General features: G+C 36.8%; 1 protein-coding gene across 2 annotated transcripts in view; it reads left to right on the top strand.

Moving 5' to 3' along the window:
* LOC139934042 (exportin-T-like) overlaps positions 1-11,948 on the top strand; it is a 69,809-nt gene extending 57,861 nt beyond the window's left edge. For both annotated transcript variants that reach the window (XM_071928313.1, XM_071928312.1), the window contains exons 20-22: positions 473-592; positions 7,890-7,946; positions 9,239-11,948. In XM_071928313.1, the coding sequence (XP_071784414.1) occupies positions 473-592; positions 7,890-7,946; positions 9,239-9,268 (207 nt within the window). In that variant the 3' untranslated portion in view covers positions 9,269-11,948. The remainder of the gene's footprint in view (positions 1-472; positions 593-7,889; positions 7,947-9,238) is intronic.
* Positions 11,949-18,375: the final 6,427 nt, after the last annotated feature.

Genomic DNA, 18,375 nt, shown 5'->3' with positions numbered 1-18,375 from the left:
AATAAATGCAAAAATTATAATTATCAATATAAACCACAAGGGAAACTGACTGGGTAAATTTGTAAATGATTTTGGGGGTTGAACAAAGAATTGACTAGAGTGGGATTCGAACCAACGACCTCCGGCACGTTAATCCGGAGGTCGTTGGTTCGAATCCCACTCTAGTCAATTTTTTGTTCAACCCCAAAAATTATAATTGTTCCATGATTTCTTTCAACACAACACCCCTCCAGCTATGAAATGGTAAGGCCCTCGGCTACCAACTCCTTTGTAGGGAATGTGGTGCGCGTCGCGTGCTGTGGCACAGTTGTTTCAGCCTTGCCCTCGACCAATAGGAATCAAGAAGTTGTCTCATAAGCACAGGTGCAAACTCGCATGTCACGCCCATGTTTCCAAATTTTTGACTGGCGTTAATATTTGTACTCTGTTCAGCATTGACTTTATGTATGGTTTATTTTCTCGCACTATGCAGGCTCTAAATGAAGATGCAGCTGTTCTGAAATCAGTGCTTGCCAAGGAAGGATCTCAGTTGATAAGCTTCCTTCAGCAGAAGTACTTTCCCTCCTTGCCACTCGGACCTGAACCCTCACAGGTGAGTCTCTTATTAAAGGCACTGTGTACCTTTGGTTTTTGGACTGCTCATTTTGTTTTCATCCTATATTAAAGGGACACATACCTTGGATCGGGTCAGTTGGTTGTGTAAAGCGTTTGAAACCGTTTGTCATGAAGTGCATGTTATGGTAAGAAAGAAGTTTAAAAAAAAAAATTAAGTAGAATATAATGATCCCTACAAGCATGACTCAAAATTGCGTGGTTTTCCTTACACTTTGTGAACTAACGCGGTTTCATCATTATAGATGGCCAATTGCCATGAAAAATAAAAAAATGAGTCATTGAGTTAAGGGAAGGTACACATTTGGTAATTGTCAAAGACCAGTCTTCTCACTTAGTGTATCCCAACATAACAAAAAACAAAAAGCCTGTGAAAATTTGAGCTAAATTGGTCTTTGAAGTTGCGGAAAAATGATGAGAGAAAAAACACCCTTGTTGGACGAATTTTTGTGCTTTCAGATAGGAATAAAAGACTTCTAGCTAGAAGTCTTTTATTATTTTGATGAGAAATAACCTCTTTCCCAAAATTTATGCAACTTCAGAGGGAGCCTTTTCTCACAATGTTTTATACTATCAACAGCTCTTCAATGCTTGCTTCCAAGTCAGTTTTTAAGTTACAGAAAAGTTAGCGGTAACACCATGTTACCGCAAACTTTTCTGTATCTTATCTCCACCATGCAAAGTTTCAAATCCTACTTAGTTTTTAAGTTAAAATTTGTTTTGAGTAATTACCAAACGTGTACCTTCCCTTAGATAACCGCTTGCTTCATACGGTTGCAATTAATTTATTGCTTAATTTGTTTCCCAAACACAAGCTGATGAGCATTCTTTCCATGTTTCACTTTATGTTACTTTGGAGCCACTGATCTGTGTGAGTCAGCTCATTAGTGACTAAAAGTGTGTCATATTGACTGGGTTTCAAAGACAGACTGATGACAGACATGTTTAAAGGCAGTGGACACTATTGGTAATTACTCATAATAATTATTAGCATTAAACCCAACTTGGTAATGAGTAATGGGGAGAGGTTGATAGTATATACATGTAATATTGTGAGAAACGTATCCCTCTGAAGTAACATTGTTTGACGAGAAAGTAGTAATTTTCCATGAATTTGATTTTGAGACCTCAGAATTAGATTTTGAGCTCTCGAAATCAAGCATCTCAAAGCACACAACTTAGTGTGACAAGAGTGTTTTTTCTTTCATTATTATCTCGTAACTTCCATGACCAATTGAGCTCAAGTGAGAAGACTAGTCTTTGACAATTAGTACCAATAGTCTGATAGTGTCCAGGGTCTTTAATGAAATTGACATTTTATCAAGCACCGTTCTTTTTACACATGTTTGTGAAAAAGAAAGAAAAAAACATGTGTATTTGTCGTTACCTACGTTAAACAAAATTATGATGTAAAAACATTTGTTGTCTTGTTGGGGGTCAGGTTGGCTCAGTGGTTTCTTACCCTGCCTTTCACCTCTGTGGACCCCGGTTCAACTCCCACCTCATTGAGCCATGCATGTGGATTGTGTTTGCAGTCCCTACCTGTGACCAGGGCCCAGTTTCATAGAGCTGCTAAGCACAAAATTTTGCTTAGCATGAAATTTCTTCCTTGATTAAAACAGGATTTCCAACCAAATTTCCATTTGTTGCACATTGCTTGTTACTGGCATTCAGCTATTGTTTCCTTAAATCCTGAAAATCACATGGACATTTGGTTGGTAACCCTGTTTTTATTAATGCAAAATGAAATTAGGCCCAGATTGCATGGGTTCCCCTTATGCAGTTTTCCCTCCCACAATGTATTGAATCCCACCAAAGACATACATAGGTCTGCCAGGATGATTGTTTATGTGTACACCTGTTATGAAGGTTTCTCAGAATAGATTCTTCATAAAGACTCTCACTGACGTACATAGTTGTACCTTACGTGTCACTATGCCAACACACTGATCGATAAACAAGTACGTGGGGAATAGAAGTACTTCAATACAGCAATAATACTTAGCTGTTTAGCTTTTGGCTACCATTTAAGAAAAGGACAAAACATGCGTACGTACATAGTCCTTTTTATTGCAACGTCACCGCCCAAGTTTTTGCCAACCAAGGTTAGAAAACTATGGAAAGCCATCAATGCAAAACCAAAAAAGATTGCTACTGTGTGGTACATCGTAACATAAATTCAAACCTAGTGTTGTTGAATTTGTTGGAAGCAGAACAACCAATCATGGGAAGTGTATTATTTAAGGCTACATAAAAAAAATGTTGATCATCCTTTTTTTTTTTTTTGCAGATGGGGGAGGGAGGGATTTGTTTTCCTTTTTTTTTTAAAAAGTTTTGTTGACGCGCCAAATATGAAATCAAGAATAACGAAATCATCACAATCACTAAAAAACAGAGGGTTTGTGTGTTTTGATGTGTTCAATAGTTTTGTCAAACAAATTAATCTCCTAGATGACATTTTCTGTTAACTTTTTTTCAAACAACTAAGCACAGTGTAGCCCAAGTAAATATTTGAAGAATTGTTCTTGCTTTGCCAACATGAATAAAAACCTTCTTTAAACATGGTATCAAACCTGTACATTTTGAAAAAAAATATCAGCTGAAAAATCTGGGCATTTAAAGTAAAAAGAGATACCAGACATTGGAAAAAAATGGGGGTTTTGAACGGTCGGGCGGGAAAGATCAACAGTTCTTTTTTATGTGGCCTAATTGAAAGTTTGCAGAATGTGTTGCATAATGGTTAAAATATCTCATGACACATCAAGTGTTTTACTAACATGTGGTCGTTCTAAGCCAACCAGTTCACTTTGTTTATCAAAATTGTAAAGGTTTGTATAAAAAAAATAATTTTATCTACATGTATGTTCACAGCGATTGATGATGATACACCGCAAAAGACGTGGCATAAAAATGGTAAACAATTACAAAATATAAAGAAAAAAAACAATTACATGTAGTTTGGGAATAGCTGTGACTTCATGTGCTTCTTGAAAATGTGAAGAGCAGAACGCAGAGATAATAATAATAATCTATACTATTAAAGCCGTAACCCGCACCATCTTGGATTGAAATTAGAAGGTCCAGTGTCATGGCATCCTTGTGGAATTCAACACGGTTGCGCCGTTTCAGACGTCGGGTTGCAAGTCTACAAAACCCAGATCCGAACTCCCTCTTACAGTTGTCTGATTGGCTGGAGTCACGAGTGATTATAATAAAGAGAAATTTTTAAAGGACAAAACATCAGCAGAAAGAATCCACCTCAAGGCACTGGAAAAGAACAATAATAGTAATAATAATAAAAATAATAATAATAATAATAATAATAATAATAATAATAATATCATAACTTATATAGCCCCCCTAATCATGTAGACATGCTCTAGTGCACTGAACATGGAAATATGGAAAATCAAATAAAAGAAAATACGGAATTATAACAACGGGAGTAAGAACTCTCTAAAAACATTCAACCAGTTAGTAAATAAACTTAGTAAATAGAATTCCTGAAGTATGAAAAAAATGCAATTAGGTCTAAAATCTGAAAACCAAAACATATATTAAATTATGCACCAGACAAAATGTATACAAAGCAAAGTATTACACATTAAAATAGTTAAATAATCTAGATACATGTAATACAGAAAGCAGACACAAATTTTAAAAAGTTAAACAACCAGTTTAAAGCCATTATACACTTTCGGTACAGGAAAAAAAAAAAATTCACAGATTTACAAATAATTTACAGGGTTTACAGAAGGTAATTATGAAAGACTTCTCTTGAAATATTGTTCCATGAAATGCTTTACTTTTTGATAAATCATTAAAACAATATCAATTCTCGATAGCGAGAATTACGGGTTTATTATAAACACATGTCATGACACGGCGAAACGCGCGAAAACAGGAGTGGGTTTACCCGTTTTTTTCTCCCGACTCCGATGTCCGATTGAGCCTAAATTTTCACAGGTTTGTTATTTTATGTATAAGTTGTGATACACGAAGTGTGGGACTTAAACAATACTGTTTACCGAAAGTGTATAATGGCTTTAAAAAGATGAGACTTACGAAAGTTGGAAGGATTCCAAAGTTTAGGGGCGACAAAAGGTTTTTTTTTTAGCAGCTGACGCAAGAGATCTGCAATGAATTGATTTCAGTCATTGTGTTTTTTTTGGGGGGGCATGAGTTGCATGAGAAACGGTACTCATTGAAGAATATAAAATATCCCCTGCGGGATGCTGTGTTCATGTAAAAGGAGAATATGAGCAGGTTATCAAAAGGTTTCTGGTTGAAAACTTCAAGGATTTGGGTACTTTTTCAAAATACCCATAGATTTACATTAAACTTACAGGGTTTGAAGATAATGATAGTAGAAAGCTTCCCTTCAAATATTACTTACTGAGGTGCTTTAGAAATTTGAGAAATGAGTAAAATAATGCCATGAAAATTCGTTTGTAAATGCTTAAAACAATTTTGGTCTCATGAGACCAAAATTATTTTCATGACATTGTTTTACTCATTTCCCAAAAACTAGAGCACCTCAGCACGTAATATTTTCAGGGAAGCTTTCTACTATCATTATCTTCAAACTGTGTAAGTTTAGTGTAAATCTGTGGACATTGTGTTTTTTGTCCTACAAAAAGTACATACACATGTACATGTAAACTTATATGATCAATTAACAGAATCTCACTTCCTGTTCATGGAATTTTGGCCTTGACCTCAAACCTATACATTACACATTGAGGTTTTTACCTCAAATACAGAGACTCCTGATTGCAAAACCGCTTTATGAAAACCACATCATTTTTTGGCTGAAGATTTTGCAATGTCTGCCCTCTTTTAAAGGCAGTGGACACTATTGGTAATAACTCAAAATAATTATACGCATAAAACCTTACTTGGTAACGAGTAATGGTGAGAGGATGATAGTATAAAACATTGTGAGAAACGGCTCCCTCTGAAGTGGAGTAGTTTTCGAGAAAGAAGTAATTTCCCACAAATTTGATTTTGAGACCTCAAGTTTAGAATTTGAGGTCCCGAAATCAACCATTTGAAAGCACACAACTTTTTGTGACAAGGGTGTTTTTTCTTTCATAGTTATCTCGCAACTCTAACTACCAATCGAGTTCAAATTTTCACAGGTTTGTTATTTTATGCATATGTTGAGATACACCAAGTGAGAAGACTGGTCTTTGACAATTACCAATAGTGTCCACTGGCTTTAAAGACAGCGTAATTCATCATTTAATATTACCAATTTAATGATGATTTATATGGCAAATTTATGAAGATACAATAAAAGTTGCCTGTGAAAATTTCAGTTATTTCAATTCATTTATTTTCATAAAGAATACAGACCCAAATATTTAGTAAGGTGACAGTGGTTACCAACAGAGGGTATCAACTGCATGTTTTGCCACAGCATTCACAAATGGACACCATGGAAATTTGAACTTTTTAAAGTTGCCCTTGCACGATCTTTGAAGGTGCATTTTATCTACACACCTTGACGGGTTTCTAATCAAACAAGGGTACTTCATACAAACTAATTTGGCAGAATGCTAACTACCATGTTGCGACTGGGCTAAATTCACACTTGATTTCCTTTTATTTGTCATGGTCAAAGTCTAAGTAACTTTTAGACAACAGGTGGTTTTGGGGGGGGGGGGTTTTGTGGGTTTTTTTTTTTTTTTTTTGGGGGGGGGTCCCTTTTTTCCCCCAGTATTCTCTGAGTGTCAACAGCTGGCTTCTGCCCAAGACATAATTTTTGGCTTTTATTTGACTTGCAATTAAAGATGCTATGTCAGATTTTTGGCCCCAAACATTAAAAAATTGATTTTTTTTTGAGTGAGTGGTATTTCAAAGAGTATCACCCGCTCTAACGAAGACAAGTTTAACTTTAATTTATAATGGTCAGGAACCATGACAAAAATTTAAAACGTTTCTTATAAAACACATAAGAATTGGTCACGTAATATATTGTCGGGATCCCGACAAAAACTAATTTTGAGCACATTATTTCACTGCTACTAATAATTGGCGGACTTTTTCGAGCAATGGCTCAAATGAAAGCTTGTAACTTTCTCGACCCCCATCAAAATACCTATTGAATTTTAAAGTAAAATTTTGGGGGTCAAATTCGGCCAAAAATCTGACATAGCATCTTTAAATGGTGGCCTCAATGTCATTGTGTTACCTGTGATAGTGTCATTGTTTGCTCTTTGGGCTCATTGTTTACAATCAGGAAATATTTGGGAGTCCCTTTGTTGTATCCAGTTCCAAGAAGTATGTAACAATATCATTGTTTAAATATACATATATGACATAAGATATTCAAAGACTGGCTTGTTGGGAATCCCCCCCCCCAGTGATCAAATGGGTGCTTAAGGGGGGGGGGGGGTAGTGTCTTGTATTCAAGTTAAAGGAGGTTAAACCGAAATGAGGTTAAACGGAAATGCCACACATAGTTGAGCTTTGTCTCTGATTTCAGTGCATTATGATCTCATATCAGAACACTTACCGGATGCCACAAATTCCCCCCACTGAATAAAAAAATCAAAACACCAAGGAAATAAATATTAATTGATGCCTAATATTACGACATACACAAGTTAATTGTGTAAACTCAAAATGAGGAATGTCCCCCAAGGGCTATTGCATGTAACTTGACATCAAAATATCATTTCATTTATCACAGGTAAAAATGCAAAGTACAGAAAATAAAAACGATATGAAAACACAAAGAGAACACACAGATAGGAGAGAGCACAAACAGAAAGTAGCCCCCCCCCCCCGATGGATTTTAAAAGTAAACTAAATTACTATCAAGTTAAATATTAAAAAATCTTTACCCCTTATAGATCGTATTGAATAACCCCTTTTATGCCATGAAAGTCGCCATCTTCTGGATAGTCATCGGCACTTGAACATCAGAATGAGAAAATCATGAGATCTAAACACTGTGTACTCAGTAATTTGCCGAATTCTGTGAATAAAATCCACAGGTTGGTCACTGGGGTGGGATTTGAACCCCATACCTTTGAATTGCTAGAGCAGATGTCTTAACCACTACTGAGTGGCTCGGTGGCTAGAGGCAGTTTGAGTCTTGTGTGTTATAGCAGCGGGTACAGCCCGAATACAATTTGCAGGTTATGGACGACTCTGAGCTAATGGTGGTTTGTAAACTACCTTTGAGGTTCCACCGACAATAATTAATCAATGTATATTTAATAATTAATCACTTTGTATTTTTGTTTTCTTGGGTGTTTCTTCTGCAGGCCTTTTGCTGTGCACTGCAAGAGATGGAACTGAAAATGTTTCGAAATTATGTTAAAGTAAGTAACATGTACATGTACATGTAGCCACATGTAGGGACGGGTCAAGATCAACACTGACCAGCACAAATTTTTCTTTGGCAAACTCCAACAAGGGGATATTAACACAAAGCTGGCAACAGCCAATCTCTCCTACAGTCACTGTTTTAAAGGCAGTGGACACTATTGGTAATTACTCCAAATAATTATTAGCATTCTACTTTGTAACAAATAATGGGTAGAGGTTGATAGTATAAAACATTGTGAAAAAAAACGGCTCCCTCTGAAGTGACGTTGTTTTCAAGAAAGAAGATTTTTCACAAACTTGATTTCGAGACCTCTGAATTAGATTTTGAGGTCTCGAAATCAAGCATCTGAAAGCACACAACTTTGTGTGTCATAGTTATCTCTCAACTTCGACGACCAGTTGAACTTAAATTTTCACAGGTTTGTTGAGATACACCGGGTGACAAGACTGTTCTTTGACAATTACTAATAGTGTGAGTTGCACTAATCCAGAAATTGTGATTGAGTAACTAGACGACAATTCATAATATTTTAGTCATTATGGAATTTGAGGTTAGCGTATCGTCTATTGAGACTTAAATTAAGGTTTAACTGCTTCCAGTAAACTATGGGGTCTAACCATAGTGTATGACATTGTGAATTAATGGCATCAAAACTAAAGACAATTATTCGTATTGTTTATGGTTCTGGGTTGTTTTTCCTCCAAATAAACCACAAACGAGTTTTGACTGGAGGGGCAGAGGGTGGACTAAAGCCTACTTCATACTTCATGTGAATGTAGATGAGAAGCGAATGTTGACATCACAAATTCGCAGTGAGTAATTCGCAGTGAGTAGTTCGCAGTGAGTAGTTCGCAGCAGTTCAACCCTGCTCAACTCACTTTGTATATCGCTGCGAAAGGAGAGTTGTGACGTCAAATTCACGTCAAATTTTCTTTGCATGAACTATGAACGAGGCTTTAGGAATAAAGGATACATAACACATGTGATTGGCTAGTGCATGATGCTCCTGCCTCTCGCCACTGTGTCCCGGTTAGAGCAATATGTGAGTAGAAGTGTGCATTGGTACTCTCCTGTGACACGAGGGATTTTTAAGTTAATTTCAGATGTATTTCTGCTTGCCATGTTTGTACAAAGCAATCAGTTTTAAAAATGTTTTACCAGAAGATATACATGTAAACCTTTTTAAGGATTGTTCACAAAATGTCAAATCTCAACCCTATACTTAAGTGACGTTCTTTGTTTTTTATTTCTAAAAGATGTTTTCTTATTTTCTCTTCTCATCAGGCTTTCTTCGAGTCCGCCAGGAAATCGTGACGATAAAGATCCAGCTTGGAATCAGATCAATTCCAAGACCGTTTATTTATGTACAAATTAAACAAAACAATCTGTGACATCATGAATTACTTTGTGCCATGAACTGAAGAATAATAAAAACTATTGCGAGTCTTACAGAATGCACAAATCCAGCAATAAGAAGCTTAAGGTGTAGGAAAAAAGAGGCAGATTTTTTTAAGACAGGTTTTGAAGTTTATGAATTCCGTTACCCTTTGATTTATAAGATGCGATATTCCAGATCACACCAAAAGATATTTGATTGAGTTTTGTACATAGGCAACGACCCTCCATTGTATAAAACTAATGTAAATTTTTGCTCATTGTAAGATTTGTTTCTTTCTTTAAGGAAATGAAACTATGAAATAGACGCTTAATTACTTTAAATTTGTCTCTTTTAAAAGCAATGCTGCTGTATAAAGATTATAAGAGAAAATGTTAACGACAGGATATTATCTCCTCTTTTTTTTAATATTGTTTTTAATATTCTGAAAAGCAATTTTGCAATTGATGTTATCTGTTGATTTGAAGCGACATTCAATGTCCTTAATGGTAAAACAAAATCTGCATATCCTTTGCTTTTCCCTTGTATGTATTAAACAAATTTAGGAAATTCTAATAAGAATATAAAGAGTCCTATTGGAAATCAATCCCATGTTCTTCTAATTGCAGTTCCTCTAAGTGTGCTTTCATTTATATGAATTCATTTATAAACAAAAAAGTTGAAAAAGGGGAACTTTTTTGTACAAATATTCAAAAAGGTATCTTTTATGAGGAAACAAAGTCCCCCCCCCCTAGAAAAGTACACAAATAAGTACAGTGTAAATTAAAAACAACACAAAAGCAAAACGTATATTCTGAGTTGAAGAAAGTGGACAACCATTCAATGTTGTCTTCAATTTATATTATGACCTTCAAAAAGGTCTTCAATTTATATTATGACCTTCAAAAAGGGTTGAGTTTGATTTTTGTTTTGTTTTACTGCTAAGAATATTGAATTGCGGCTGCATTTATATCAAGCGACTGTGGCTACAGCTATCTATGGCCATTGTCCGCATCAACAATGTTGATGCCTGTCAGCCATAGCCACTACTGAAGCTTACAAGTCACACACACAGCCTGTCCATTGGTTAAGACCATATCCGATTTGGCGCCTTCAGCTACGGCTACAGCTGTTGCTAAGTGTGTTGTTAAAGCCATTGAACACTTTCGGTAAACAGAATTGTCCAAAGGCCTACACTTTGGGTATCACAACTTATATATAAAATAACAAACTTGTGAAAATTTAGGCTCAATTGGTCATCGGAGTCGGGGGGAAATAACGGGAAAACCCACCCTTGTTTCCGCACGTTTCGGGGTGTCATGACATGTGTTTACTATAATCCGTAATTCTCGATGTCGAGAATTGATAGTTGTTTTAATGTTTTCTCAAAAAGTAAAGCATTTCATGGAATAATATTTCAAGAGAAGTTTTTCACCATAACCTTGTGTAAACCCTGTAAATTATTTGTAAATCTGTGAACTTTTTGTTTCTGTACCGAAAGTGTCCAATGGCTTTAAGTGTCTATTTCTGTCGACCTCATTTCCAATAATGTACTGATACCACTGTGACATTTTAGCATGCCTTAGGGCAAGTTGCCTGACCTTACAGAAAGGCTCGGTGTTAGATGAGTTTTTTATTTTTGTGATGATGCACTCATACCTAACTCATGTCTCTTACCTCACAAACTAAATTGTTGTGAAATGCCATAACATTTCAAGGCGGGTATTTTTAGTTCATTCCACGAATTTCCTTGAAATTCAATCAAAACATTGAATTTGACCTTTAGGCTATTACCTAATCCAATGCCACATATGGTTCCATCCATAGACATGGATGGCAAATTTTGTGCTCCATATGTGCCATTGTTTGCCCCCCCCCCCCCCCCCTCCCCTCCCTGATGTGTCTTCAGTGTGTTCTGGGGATCTCATGAATGTTTAGAGTGAGTTTTTTTTATGTTGTTTAATATTTGTCTATTCTTTTTTGTATCCATTCTTTTTTGCTATGTTATTATTAGTTCTAGGGAGGAAAGAGTCACATATCAAGCACGGTATAATACATGTACATTTGATTGTTGGCATCCAATGATGACATGTTGCAAATTTTGCTCTAAAGAGAATTAAATATATTTGACAGTTGACACCGTTTTAAGGTGAGGTAATGTTCTCCACTATCTATTGAAAAAAAGTGGCATCACAAAAAGTGGAATGATATTGAATGGAAGAACATGTATGAATGAGGTTTCTGTTTTTCTATTTTTGGGATCAATTGAACCTGTGCTGAATTTTTGCTTTCAAACAAAATGGTAAACATTTGATTTGCAGGGCGAGAAATAATAGTATTTCAGATAAGTTTGATTAATGTTGATACCAGGTTGTACGTCTATTGCCATTATATTATATGGCTTAGTTGTATATCTTGTCTGGGGCATAAACAAAAGTATTCAATTTTTCAACCAAAATTAGATTGAATTTTCCAGTAAGAATGAATAAATAAACATTCATTGGTCATCACTAAACACAAAGATTATTTCATATCTTTCATTTTTGTAATTGATTTAAATTGATTTTATTAATTTGTTTTAAAGTCACCTGGAAATAGAATTTTTTTTTCTTTCAAACATAAGAGTATATGCCTACGAACAATAAAACAATTTTTTTAGTAATTGTTTGTCACGATTTATATGTTTAAAAAATATATAAAGTTGTTTGGGGGGCTGACTCCGCCTACCCCTTTTGTGACGTCAATCGAGGCAGATTTTACCTGCAATGCGTATAGTAAACACACGTGCAAAGTATATGTATGTCCAAGTCGTGAGTTGGTACATTTCAAAAAGTGTTTTTCTGCATTCAGCAGCAATACACCTGGTTGGTATTGCCGGAAAAAAACAAAAACAATTTTTTTGAAACGTACAAACTCACGATTTGGTCCGTACATGTACTTTGCAATTGTGTTTACTCTACGCATTACAGGCAAAGTCTGCCTCGATTGACGTCACGAACAGCGCCCTCTCGGGTCGGGGTCTACTCTTAAATTTGTAAACAACATAAGAACTGATTTTTGAAAACCTTAGTTAACTGTTTATTCACATTCCACTCATCAAAACTTATATATTAGTGACAAAAGCTTTATTTTGAAAAAATACCACTTCCAGGTGACTTTAAACTCTGGTCTGGTCTATTCTGGAACCCCTTCGATTCTGATAAAGTGTAAACAAACGAAGTATGTCAATGGTATCTTTTTAATATCAAAAAAACAATTGGAATTTATGGCATTTTCTTCCCATATTCTCAGCTTTATAAATAATTTTCGAACTAAAATGAACCCAATTAGTTATTGGTGACAATCAAACAGAGAATTGTCTATCAGAACATCCTATAGTTTCTCACAGAAATGAAGATGAAAACGAATTTTTCTAAAACAAATAAAATATATATCAAACATAATACCCCCTCCCCAAACACACTCAGTATTGGTAAAAATCATGGAATACTAATAAAATAATCAGTCAAATTGCACACAAATTACCACAACAAAACAAGGGGGTGAACAAACAAGGTCAACAGACAAAACAAATGGACAAACAACACTAACACGAAAGGTGCGTTAGTCACTAAAATTAATAAACTACAGGGGAGGTTTGTGGTGGTACCACTGGTAATTCTTTTTTGGGTGTGCTGATAAAAAACAACAACGGTGGTTTTTAGTAGGGTCATATCTTTGGATTCCGTGACCATTTTTTTGCTACCTTTTTTTCTCGATGGATTTGAGTTCAGGAACCATTTAAAAGGAAAATTAGCTCCTATGAACCTCTGAAATGTGATAGGAACTTTTTTTATTGCGCAGTATTCAAAATGGCCGCCGACGCCATCTTGAAAAACATAAATTGTAATAGCTCTGGCACCAGATGACCTAGATGGATAAAGGAGATGTCCTTTTCCACTATATCTGGCATGACAAATACACTGGAGTGGTTATTGTAATGTTTGGGGACCATCTTGACCTCCAAATCCAATATGGCCGCCGTACACCATCTTGAAAAACATAAATTGTAATAGCTCTGGCACCAGATGACTTAGACGGACAAAGGAGATGTCCTTTTCCACTATATCTGGCATGACAAATACACTGGAAGGGTTATTGTAAGGTTTGGGGACCATCTTGTCCTCTAAATCCAATATGGCCGCCAGAAGCCATCTTGAAAAAAACTAACTTTCATTGGCTCTGGCACCAGATGACCTAGACGGACAAAGGAGATATCCTTTTCCACTATATCTGGCATGCCAAATACACTGGAGTGGTAATACTGTAAGGGACCATCTTGACCTTGAAATCCAATATGGCCGCCGAACGCCATCTTGAAAATTTGAAATGTGAAAGCTGTGGCACAAGAAGAGCTATAAGAACAAATAGTGTGTCATTTCCCACTATTTCTGGCATTACAAATTATTTTTAAAATGTTTTATTATAGTTCTGGAACCATCCTTACCTCTAAATCCAAGATTCACATCATAGCAGCTTCACTATCACAACCTATCTCACTTTTCACTTAGCTGCCGCTATCATGTGTCTGCGGGTTTGTTGGTAGGGACATGGATCAGGGAATGGGGGGCTTAGTATAACGGATTGGCAGACACAAGCCATTTGCAAGATGCAACCCATGGCCTATTGGTGAGGGGTGACTTCTTAACTTAGTTAGTATGCACGCTCCCAAGTGTGGACAGAGACTGTCCAAGTCAGGCACAAGCCAAATAGTGCTCTTTTTCCTGCATTCTTCACTTGGCAGCTCGGACTTCTCCCAGGGTCTTGCTTTTACAATCGCCATACACGTATGACAAATTGCTCCAAATTGCTGATAATCTTTTGTGTCACAGGGAGCTGTTTTATCTAGCAGGTCTTGTGCCTCTTTGGACTTTTCAACCCAATTGATCCATAGAAACCAGAGTTATCGTCACACCCAAAGAACATAAAGTGGTATGATGGAAGTGGCCATTGCCACATCTCACTAACACCGGGCACCGATTAGTTGATGTTTGCGTTATACACACACATGAGCCCTGATGTATTCTGAGAAACATATGCCACTTGTACAAAGTTGTCATTGTTCTCAGTATCAAAAATGACTGCTTCTGAGTAGCCTTAAGAACAAAGCACAATGTAAATGGTGAATATGGCAGTGTCTGCCTCTGCATGGGCACAATATTAAGCTCTGGCATCAGACTGCCTGCGAGATTCTTAGCAGTTCTGCCTACTACACGTAGATGATCTCAATACTGGTTGACTCTGCTGTTTTTAGGAAAGCTTCTTGGAGGAAAACTTGAAGGCGGATCTTGCCTTGTTCTCAGGTGTGCTCAGGAGAGCATGGAAATCTTCTGATTTCATGAAAACATTGCTGATTGGCAGTTTCTCTTCAGTGGTAGGAATGGTCAAGCGCCATATGAGGCCCATATCGATGATCTATGTGTATACATCAGGCTCTGGAATGGCAGTCGAAGTAAGACTTTTGCGGGAGCTTGCTTTTCTGTGTCTTACGCATGGTTCCATTGACGTTGAAGATTGCAACGGAAGGCACAACACGATTCTGCAGGATGTCTTCAAGATTGGGCACCACTCGTTTCGACCAGCCAGAGAACAGAGGCCAAAGCTTTACACTCCATTTCCTCCATCCTTACTGCAATTCTTGAGTTGGAAAGTTCTGATGCTTGCTATTTCGAGTGTCTGAAAGGAGTTGCTTTTCATTGTTTGGAATTGCCAGTCATCCAGATGTCAGCTTAGAGCCCTTATTCATTGTTGGCTCTATCCAAATGTCAAGGACGACAAATGAATATGGTTTTCCAATTATTGAGTGCGCAACATACCATATTCCTATATTCAGATTCACATGATGAACCTAAGTACAATGCTGAACTGATTGACCTACATGATTGTAGTTGACACTCTCTTCAAGGACTTTGAGGGTTCCCAACAAGCAGAATACTGGATTTCCTTCATGGAAATGGTGGAGATTCTGACTCAAAGTACCCATGTCATCAGAACGAGCAACTGGACAGAGTTCAAGTCTTCACTCAACCTCATGCTTCCATGGATGTGAATCTATGACAATGACACGTATAGTCAGCATCTTCCCGATTTTACGGCAGATAGAGTTATACAGGCATCGAACCCGCTCTTTTCCCACGAAGGGCCGAAAAAAAGAACCATCTGCAATGACACCCACTGGAACCAAAACATCTAAGATGCCAGATCCCTTTAAACCTCTTGAATATAGCGTAGACGAGTGACATATTGATGTGGAAAGGTCATGTGAAAGGTATGATTTTGTGGAAAGTTTACAGGATGGTCACCAACAATTATTGCGAAAGGCATTTTTATCTCTTTGAATTGATTGGCTTTACAAGTTTACACATCACATCAAATAAATCGTCTTATCAAGTGGGTTGGGGTATGTCGTATGAAATTGCTCGACTTTCCTCTGGTTTTGACATGTTGGCTGAAGCCCTGAAAACCCTGGCACAGTCTGTTCTTCTGGTTTAGGTCTCACTTGGTCATCTTTGGCCCTGGGCCAATGCAAGGATTACACCGCGAGTTCTTTGCCCGTATGTATCGAGAGTGCTTGAATCAGTTAGAATCAGTTGTAATGCCAGAAATAGTGGAAAATTACACCATATTTGTTTGTACAGCTCTTCTTGTGCCTGAGCTATTACAATTCATAATTTGTGAGATGGCGACAGCGGCCATTCGGATTTGGGGTTTAGGATGATCCCCACACTCTACTATAACCGTTCTAGTAGACTTGTAATGCCAAATTTAGTGGAAAAATGACATATCTTTTGTCTGTCTAGGTCATCTGGTGCGATAGCTAATGAAAGTTATGTTTTTCAAGATGCAATCCGGCGGCCATATTGGATTTTGAGGTCAAGATGGTCCCCAAACCTTACAATAACCACTCCCAGTGTATTTGCCATGCCAGATGTAGTGGAAAAGAATATCTCCTTTGTCCGTGTAGGTCATCTGGTGCCAGAGCTAATAAAAGTTATAGTTTTCGATCAAGATGGCGTCCGGCGGCCATATTGGATTTAGAGGTCAAGATGGTCCCCAAACATTACAATAACCACTCCAGTGTATTTGTCATGCGTGGAAAAGGACATCTCCTTTGTCCGTCTATGTCATCTGGTGCCAGAGCTATTACAATTTATGTTTTTCAAGATGGCGTCGGCGGCCATACTGGATTTAGAGGTCAAGATGGCCCCTAAACCTTACAATTACCACTCCAGTGTATTTGTCATGCCAGATATAGTGGAAAAGGACATCTCCTTTGTCCATCTAGGTCATCTGGTGCCAGAGCTATTACAATTTATGTTTTTCAAGATGGCGTCGGTGGCCATTTTGAATATTGCGCAATAAAAAAAGTTCCTATCACATTTCAGAGGTTCATAGGAGCTAATTTTCGTTTTAAATGGTTCCTGAAGCCAAATCCATCGAGAAAAAAAGGTAGCAAAAAAATGGTCACGGAATCCAAAGATATGACCCTACTATTTTAGAACCAACTCAAAATAGATTTTGCACATGACGCACCGCATACCTCACCTAATTATACTCCTAACATTTGCATATCAATGGCATATTTTCTAAGTATTATTTGTATATTTGCAGACTTCCCCCGCTGATTTTAAGTGTTCACCTAGTCTCACAATCAATCAGTATTGATTACATTACATCATTCAGTGTCAAAGAATTCTCAGTCGTTGCATGGTCGGGGCTAGTTCCTCTTTCGGTCTTGTATTGTTATTGGTAATAACCTTGCTATGTGTTAAAGTTGGTCCTTGCTCAATCTGTAAACGAAACAGTTCACATGTCAGCATTTATCACGATTCAAGTCTAGAGTGCCTAGATCGTTTACAAGACCCCCCCCCCCCCCCAAACCAGGGCCGAACGTTGTTTGAAAGCAGTTATACCAAAATGAATTGTTCACTCGTCACTAAAAGGACACAAGATGATTACAATACGTCTACAATATTAGCCGGATCTTCAATTTTGTTAATACGTGACTGTAGTGGATTGGCCGATAACGTCAATCCAAAGTGTGTACTATCATGAAAGATTGGCTGTTATTACCAGCTTTGTGTTTTACTACCGAGTTTTATTAATGGGAAGATCATCTGAATAAATAAACAAACAAAGTCTACAAACAAACAAACAAACATATGTACATGAAACTAATCCCTTTCCCACGATGTACCATGGAAGGTTCTATCTCGCATGGATGTACACATCTAGTTTTAACAAACCATTGTGTCAATCATGCATTTACCTTCAGTTTATTATCTTTCTCTGTAATGTGGTTAAATCTTGGAAAAACGTTGTTCATATTTTGTCATTGTTTACAACCGCTATCTCCATGTGCCATTTGCAAACAGGTTTTGTTTGCCAATATTATTTGCCGCCAATACACAATTAAAAAAACATCTATTTTAAAAAAAATCCCTGTTAATAATATCTCTGTGAAAAGGAAAAACATGAAACAAAAAAAGGGGGGAAAAAAACCTAGGGCCTACATCATAAAAATAGTTTATACTATCTCACAATTGAAATTGTATACTAGTCTGATTAAACTATTGACTGCATACGGTAACAGTTAAGTTATGGTAGAGGGAGGTTAACATTTATAAACTTCAGATTTATTTGTCACTTGATGGACGATTAAACAGAATGGTGGTCATGTGCAAAGTATATGAACATGTATATATGCTTTAACCAAAAACTTTTATTTTTAAATAAAGTTCGAGTGCAAACGAAACTAGTAAAATGTAAGGTATAAATACAAAGTATTGCACAGCGTTGTTTGTTTGTGTTTTTTATTTTTTAAAGAAGGATAAATTTTCAAATTGTATTTTTAAAGTCCCGTGCAATAATTATATAGCTAGTTCTTAATATAGAAATATGGCCTAAGCGTCCCGTCTGAAAGAGGATAGAATTGTCATTTTGTATTATATTTTTGTTTAATCGGAGCATTGTTATCTACAAAGAAACAGCTGATGTTTTTACTTCC

Source organism: Asterias amurensis, chromosome 2, assembly GCF_032118995.1.
Source record: "Asterias amurensis chromosome 2, ASM3211899v1".
Taxonomy (NCBI): Eukaryota; Metazoa; Echinodermata; class Asteroidea; order Forcipulatida; family Asteriidae; genus Asterias; species Asterias amurensis.
The sequence above is the reverse complement of the archived record's forward strand: the minus strand, read 5'-3'. Positions and strand labels throughout refer to the sequence as shown.